Source organism: Drosophila ficusphila, unplaced genomic scaffold, assembly GCF_018152265.1.
Source record: "Drosophila ficusphila isolate 14025-0441.05 unplaced genomic scaffold, ASM1815226v1 contig_791, whole genome shotgun sequence".
Lineage (NCBI taxonomy): Eukaryota > Metazoa > Arthropoda > Insecta > Diptera > Drosophilidae > Drosophila > Drosophila ficusphila.
This window is the reverse complement of record NW_025064737.1, coordinates 13,783,699-13,792,014: the sequence shown is the minus strand read 5'-3', so window position 1 is coordinate 13,792,014 and position 8,316 is coordinate 13,783,699. Positions and strand designations below refer to the sequence as shown.

At 41.8% G+C, this 8,316-nt stretch overlaps 1 protein-coding gene across 1 annotated transcript; it reads right to left on the bottom strand.

Annotated features, from left to right (window-relative positions):
- Window positions 1-8: 8 nt before the first annotated feature.
- LOC108087358 lies at window positions 9-5,284 on the bottom strand. Its single transcript, XM_017184698.2, is given in 11 exon segments — window positions 9-503; window positions 661-813; window positions 874-1,005; window positions 1,099-1,497; window positions 1,558-1,677; window positions 1,735-1,854; window positions 2,240-2,608; window positions 2,611-2,868; window positions 3,394-3,511; window positions 3,575-3,882; window positions 5,180-5,284. Coding segments are annotated over 11 exon segments (2,142 nt in total). The 5' UTR covers window positions 5,244-5,284; the 3' UTR covers window positions 9-402.
- Window positions 5,285-8,316: the final 3,032 nt, after the last annotated feature.

The window sequence follows — 8,316 nt, the reverse complement described above, 5'->3', positions numbered from 1 at the left end:
CACATCGCTTGTGGATTTGTTACAACTCATCGTTGGCCTTAGTTTATTATAATGTATATTACAATTTGGTTAAAAACTGTTCGCTTAGCCTATCAACAAGCAGTTTAACTTCAAACTTATAGATAATTTGTAACTATTGTTAGCCGTATTAGATAAGCGAGAGTCCTTTCGAGGACCCTTCTCCAAGTATTGCTTCGACTCCTAAATATCAGCTTACGGACTACTTGATTTATATTCACGTTGCACTTGGACCTGGATCCGTGCCACTAACTTGGCTAATACTGGCCACTCCAGTTCACCCAAGGCGGTTATTCCCCCCATCCCCCGGGGACTTTTGGCCTTGGCCCTTCGCCGATTTGTTCGCCATTCCTCACAACGCAATTAAAGGGGTTTGGTTCGCTTTTAGTAGTAGGCCTGCTTTATGGCCGCACTGGTGATCAGGAAAGCGGAGCCAATCAGCATGAAGGTGATGATTTTGAGAGCACTGGGTCTACCGGAAGAATCTGTAAAAATAGGCGAGTTAAAATTAGTAAACCAATTTTACAAGATTTAAATACAATATTGGTAATAAGGAAGTCTTTTACTTCACTAAATTATAGAAGTTAAGATTTCTTCATTGATTCTTTATTTATATTTGTAGTCATTATTTGATATACTTACTTTTCTTGTTGGACACCACACGAATGCACTGTTTCTGATCGGAGTTCGCTGAATAACCGAATTTGCACTGGCAAACTGAATTGCGACACTCCACGTTCTCGGGATCCTTCTCTATATAACATTCTGTGGCCTTGGTGCAGGATTCTCCAAGCTCTGCAAAGATATTTCAAATATTTTTAAATTGAAGTTGAAAGCCTAAAGTATTTAATTTACCTCGTTTTATTTCACAGACTCCATTTTTCTCATGCTGCTCATCGGTGCAACCACACTTGCCCTCCGAATTGCAGCTGGCCAGGAGTGGTTTGCACTGCTCATCCTCAACGCACTCATCCTCCAACTCTTCAGCTAGAAAACGGAAAAGGTTATTATCATCATAATATTTCTCTTTTTACTTTGCTCGTAATTTAATCCCTTTATAGTTCCTTGTTTTCTACTTACCTTCCCTGAGGCACTGATCCTTGAAGTGCACATATCCCTTGCGGCACTGGCAGGTGCGCGACTCGTCGTCCTTTTCTTGGCAGGTGGTGTTCTCGGCAACGCAGTCGTCCTCCACGGAGCAGTCGGCACCGATTCCCCTCAAGCACTCCTCGTCCTTCTCGAAGTAGTTGTCCGCACAGACGCACAGGCGATTGGAGCAGACGGAGTGGTCCACGGGACAGGCGTCGTTCGACTCGCACTCGGCTCCCAATCCCTGCTTGTATTCACACAACTGCTTGATGGCATCGTACAGGGCGTACTCCTCGCAGGTGCACCTCCTCGGGATCTCCGGGTGGCAATAGGAGGCTCCAAAGGGACTGCATTGGCTGTTCGAGGTGCAGGACAAGTGATACTGGATAGCTGTTGGTCAGAAAAGTGATATTAAATGGTTTCAGAGAGTATATAAAGGGATCCCCTTACGTTTCCTGCAGTTGCGAAGATCCCGCTCGTAGAAATAGTTCTTTTGGCAAACGCAAGTTTTGGACAGCTCATCAAACTCATACTCGCACTCGTCCGTGCTCTCCGCAATTTCACCCAACTCTATGAAATAATATCTAATTAATAAATTACTTTGGAGATTGAAACTCTTTCACTCACCTGCAAAGCATTTGCCATTCTTGGCATAGTATCCCTGGCGACACAGACAAATGTTTTTGGTGCAAATCGAGTGCGGCAGACCCGAACATGTCTTTCCATTATCCGTACAGCTGCTGCCATCTAATGATGAAAAAAGATGAAAAAATATCGGTTTAAAATTGGTATAGTAAAAAAGGATCGAATATTTGAAAAAAAAAACTCTTATATGAATACTGGTAAAATCCAATACACATTAAAAAGAAACATTTTATTGCAGATCATTTAAGAATCACAACTAGACCGTTAAGAGGGATGTATCTTTAAAATTTAGTTGTAATCGGTAAAGTTATGGTAATGCAACCCATCGGAAACTTAAAAAATTCAGACATGAACAGAGATAATTCAATTGAGAAATAAAAATGCGGATCAATTAAGATTAAATTTGAAATCCAGTTTAAATTTGCTCACTTTTTTCAAGCCTTCGGAGACTTGTAAAAATCGAACACGAACAGAGAAAACTACTCACACTTCTTATCGTCGGCGTCGTCGTCATCGCGGCTGGATCCCAGTGTGGAGTAGGTCTTGATGTCCTCGTCATCGAAGCGGAAGAGGGCGGGCAGGCGGCGGCGGTGGTTGTGGGCGTGGCTCTGGTTGCGGCTGGAGGTGCGCCGGCTGCTGGTGCTCGTGGAGGCGGTGGCTGTGGTGGCTGTGGTGGTGGTTGCGGCATTCCTCACACTCCGTCCCACATCCCGGAGCTCCCTCAGCTCGTACTTCTCGATGCTCGTCTGCACGGCGATCTCGTGGGACCGGGGCGAGATGAGCGGCTCCCGATCGCCGTTGGTGAGCTGGGCGAAGGACACCTGGGCGGCGGCATCGCTGTGAGTGGGCGGGGGGCGTGCACGAAGGCCTTGGTTAGCTGGCGGCGACTCCGGAAGGTCGCCTCCTCGGACTCCTCGGGCTCAGCGGTCTCGGTGGTGATCGCCTCCGCGGTGGTCGAGTCGTCGTCCTCGCCCGGCTGCGTGGTCTCCGTATCCTCCGCTCCCGGAGCAGTGGTCGTCGGGATCTCGTCCACATAGGTGCACACTAGGCCCACGCACTCCGCTCCGGCGCCCAGTGCATCACAATCCTCGTTGACGACGCAGGCATCGTTTTCTTCTGAAATTTTGAATGGTAATCTATCAGACTTTAAGGAAGGCAATAATGCTCTGCAATAATTTGGTTTTTAGTCTTTAATAGTACCACGTATTTATTATTTATAAAACCATCAGAATATTACCGATAATAATTAGTGCTTTATTAAACTATATAAATTAATTTCAATCAACTGGAACTTTTCGAATTCATTTTTGGGTATAAGATTTTTAAAGGTTTTTATGCTAAATCAATTTTATCTCTTTTAATACAGCTAGATAAATAATAATGTTAGGGACCGTATTTAACCGAATAACTAAGGTAATTTTATATCAATTAATACATCAAGGCAAATAATAAATTTCTGTACTATTTTGTTAACATTTCTTTTGTAAAAAGAAAAAAGAAATAAAATGATTTCACATACACCAAGTCTTAGTCAATGTGTTTATTTTCTCTGGAGGACCTGAGGATATGCTCTGATCTTATTAGGCATATGAATTAAGATTGCTTTTTAGCTAAGCCCCGAAAATGACTTTTCTTACTCACCCATTGATTTGCGACGACATATGTTTCCATATCTATTATAATAGCCATTTGCACAGCCGCACACGTTTTGCTGACAACTCACAGACGCACGATCGTAGCCAAAATAGCAGTCCAAGTCCTACAAAAACATGGCTTATTAAAATAGAACAGATCATAGAGGATCAGATGTAATCGATCTCACCGTTTCGCAGGACTCGCCGAGTCCGTTCAGTGGGCGACACTTGCCACGCAGATAGTTCTGGCCATCGGCGCAATCGCAGACCCCGGCTTTACAACTGGCCCCCGTTGGCATAAGATTGCACTGGACGCTGTCGTCGCACTGGTCACCAATGAGGGACGTCGCCAGGCATTGGGTGAAGTTGTCCGCGAGGACCGCGTCGAATGTGGAGCACTCGCACTGCCCGCTGGCCAAGTCGCAGCTCGAACCGTCAGCTGTGCAGTCCGCCGCGCTTTCACATGGCCAAAATACGGCCAGCGCGCCGCCTTCGCCTGCAACGGGTTAAAAATGGGTTAAGAATGGGTTAAGAACGGGTTAAGAATGGGTAAGAATGGGTTAAGAATCGGGCGAAGCGACAGTTAGCCTGGTTAAAAATTAACGTATCCGCGGTGCCTGCGTCCACACTCGGATGTGTCGACCCAGTTCCGGGTGCCTCACTCTCTTTTGGGGAAGGAACCACGGAACCTAGTCACTCAATTATTTAAACAGGGATCCAGTTCCCACCGTTGATTAGCAGCCTTTGCATTAATTTCTAGAGAGTTAGGCGGGTGTGTAAATCTCAGTGATATAACTTTAAGTAACAACAAATATAAACAGACTCTTTTTTATATATCATTTCATAATTAAAACCAAAGAATAACACAACAATATTACAATTTTATATATGATCATTATTAAAAAAAATATATTTTCCTACTATTTAAAATCTTTATGTAACTCCGAATTAAGTTTTTTTCTTGACGATATCTACCACTACAATTTTTTATTTTTTTTTCAATGTGTCTTGCACCCTTTTGTATAATCTGCTATTTCCCGGCTATAAATTCCTAATTGATTGAACACATCCTCGTCAATCTTGGCGGGGCCACGCCCTCTTATCCACCTGTCCAGCTGATTATTAACTCCACAAAGCTCCATTCCCAGTCCCAGTGCCATCCTTTGGTAACCGAATTCCCTGCGCCGCGACGGCAAAGCTTCTTTTGGCACGCAACGTGTCGGGGCCGCAATTTATTACGTATACGCCAACGACTTCCGGATGAGGTTGCGGCAGCGAACGAAATTTCCATATAAAACAGTATCAACGCAGCCAGCAACAACAATGCGAAAAGAATGGTAATAACAATAACAATAACAATAACAATAGTACACACAAAGGGAAAATGCTGAATTTCGCCCGACGCTTTGCCACTTTAATTTCCATTTTCCGTGGCCGGCAAAACAATTTCTCAAACCGCCAAGGACCTTGGGAGCAGGACCTTCGTGAGAGACGTTTTTTGGGGGGCGGTGAGCGGTGGGCGGTGGGGTCAATAGGGCAAAGTACTTGACCTTGATTGCGTTTGCATTAATTACTCCCGGTTTTTTTTTTTTTTCTTTAATGTTATGACTGCCGTAGGCCAACGATATAGTATTTGTCCACCAATTCGGTCTGCCCTTTTCGATGGCCTCACACCCGATTAATCGTGACTTTAATTCAATTACCGGAAATCGCTCACGACATTTGTGAATAGTATTTGGCCATATGATTTTCCCCCACTTTCCTTTTCCTTTTCGCTCTTTCTTTTCTTTTACCTTGAGGATTCAGGAGCGCGCAACACAAAACGCCGAGTATTACAATCCATTGGAGGTTCGACATTTTACCAATAAGACTGATTTCACCCGAACCGCTGGCTAATATGGCCGAAAGGCAACTGACCATTTTAAGTGGGGATCGGACTTGGTCGAGTGGTCGATTCCGGTTAATCTTATCTGCTCGTCTGCTATAATAATACTCATACATCGATGATTAACCGGTGGCATTTGGGCGTTAGGCGCTGGGTTTTCCAGATAATCTCCATTTGGAATATCGCGATGTGGAGTTTCAGCTGGCGATATTGGCCAAATGGCACCGGAATTGGTTACCAGGGCTACAGTGATTACCCGCTTTGTTGGCCAATCGCTAGTTACTCCCGGCGGTATCAGTAAGAGGCCACTTATCAGCCAACACCTGGCTGTGCACACCTGTTCTTGTGGCCTAATGGTTGTAGTAAAATGGGTGTTAACCCTTCTCGTCTCTCGCCAAAAGTTGAGCTGATAACGCTGAGGCAGCAGTTTTATGCCGATTGTTGGGTTCTATAATAATTTGTTGGCTTTGCTACTTAGTAAAATAAGCAATCTATGAATCACCCCAGTACTTTTTGGCAGATTTAGTGGCAATTAAAGCCTGTAATGGAATAATCTTGTTGCTGATAATTATTCTAGGCGTGCATATTTTGATATTATTTATTAGAAGGTACTACAAACTATTTCCTACAAAATATTCTATAGATTATTAAGTGAGCTTTCTTTGTATAGCTGAAATATTAGTTATTTTATTGTCTTTCTAATTGGTTTTTGTTAATGTTGTTAATATGTAAATATTTTCTTTTAATATATTAAAGCAATAAAATTATTAAAAAAGGTACTACAACGGTTTTGGGAGTCCCTTGGAATACCATCGTTATTATTATCTTATCTACGAAACATTACTAAGAAGACAATGTTCTGGGACTCTTTCAGGGTCATTTCGGTTGGAAGGTCACTCTGCGTGTTTTCAATTTTTTCATGGTTTTCTGAGCCTGCGCTTCAGTCGCCTCAGGCTTGTCCGACGAGGTTGTAAATTACTAATTGCAGTGTATTTATAATTCAATATGAATTATGTGTAAAAATAGAGAAACAACGTCGAGTGTCGCAAGAGGCGACCTTGAAACTGTGTAACAATTTGTCCATAAATAAAGACCAATCGATGTGCAGGGGTTTAATTTGGGGTCAATTAAACATCATTCCTCCATCAATTCCTTAAATCAGTGCAAACTGCAGTTGGCATAGGAAAACCCCAAATGGTAATTACCCCAAAAAAGTGGACTACTTCAGATTTGAGTGGCGTCCAGAGCATAATGAATGGGTTTTCCTGGAGTGCTGTGAACATGCGTAGGCTTCTATTATATTTGTTTGTTGCCTTCTCCTGGCCGCGTTTCAATTTTCCCGCTAGCTAATGTTGTTATTGTTTGCGGGCTTTCCCTTCTCTTCTCAGAGACATAACGTAAAAGGACATTTTGTGGCTATAAAAATGCTTTGCCACGCACGCGATGAAGTGAAAAGAGCAGCGACAGGTGCAAGAGAAATTATATCCCTTCTACCACCCCAACCTCACATATTATATACAACTTTTTATATACACTTTGGTATGGATTTGTAAATGCCCAAAGTTATTCGGTACAAGTGCAAGGACGCACTTTGGATTTATCGACTTCTGTTTGCCCCATTTAAGTTCGGTGTCTTTTTTTCGGCTACTCACATTTGGCTTTAAGTGATTCCTGTTGACGGTGTAATCCAAAAATCAAATAATCAGTTTGTGGTTTTTTTCAGCACACAAAGCACACTCTTCACTGTTTTCTGATTTTCTTATCACTGTTGGTTGGCTATTTTTGTGCCACTAAAGGATCGCGGAATAATTTGAAATAATCATTGATAGAAAACGTTGCCAGTTTGGTTAACATCTCGAATCCATCTTTAATCAACTAATGCATGCAACAATGAAGTCAACAAATAATACTAATAATAAACTAAATTAGTGGATTTCAAGAACACATGCTACTGGGCTCGTTAGTTAACTGGGAATGGATATGGGGATGGTTATAGGAATCGAATTGGGAATGAGTTCCACATTCGATATGTAATAAATGACGCCCTATTAATGTCTTTGTATTGGTGAGCCCCCACAACCGTCGGTTTTTTTTTTGTTCAGTCGGTGATTTTGGTGTGGTTAAAACACGTTTTTATATTCCACACACAATCAATACTCATTAAAATTTTGAGAATAATTATGTAATGAATAACTTTAATTTCTTTATTTTCTCTTGCACTAATATTAGTATGGTTTTCTGGCATTTGAGAGGCCCCTTTATAATCGATTAATTTTACTTGTTTAAAACAATCATTTATTTTGATGAATGATTGTTAATTAATAAAGCACTTGTTAAAATACCACTGCATTTTATTACGCGCACTTCGTTCTTAAAGGACTCTTTCTTGGAACGAAGTCCCTTGCCACGAACGTAACTTGATCCTTTCGTAGCGCGCTTCAAGCCGCTACTAATGGCTTTACCGTTGGAATCGTGTGTTTACGGCTCTCAGCGACAGCGAATAAAAAACTGAGCGGAATGCGAAAGTGAGAGTGAGAGCGGGAGCGCAAGTGAAAATGCCCTAAAAGGACGAAGGCGGTTTCTACACTTACAAAAATTAATGAGAACGCTGATTTGTTTTAAAAATGTTTAATTGCCTTTAAATTGTGTACCTAAATATAGTTCACTTATTAAATTTCTAACTCCATAACTTTTTAAAAACATATAAGCCGGACTTAACAAGACTTAAGGTTTTTATATATACTGATATTCATAATTCATAATTTTATAAGGACAGATTAAAACTACTTTTCCAATATTTAAAGTGCATTAAAGAGAGAGAGGCACTTAGAACGCGACTTGTGGTTCAGTCACGTCTTCGTGCTCAAATTATTAAGGTAGTGGTAACTGTATTTTGACCCGCTGGCAGAGCAACAATTTTCCGCCCTTCAACTGTCGTGTCATGAAAACTTTGAACTATTAGAGGGCTCATAAAGTTCTCGCAGCAAAAAATATCTCACTCACCAAAGATAGAAAAATGAAAGAGCGAAAATAAATTATACAAAA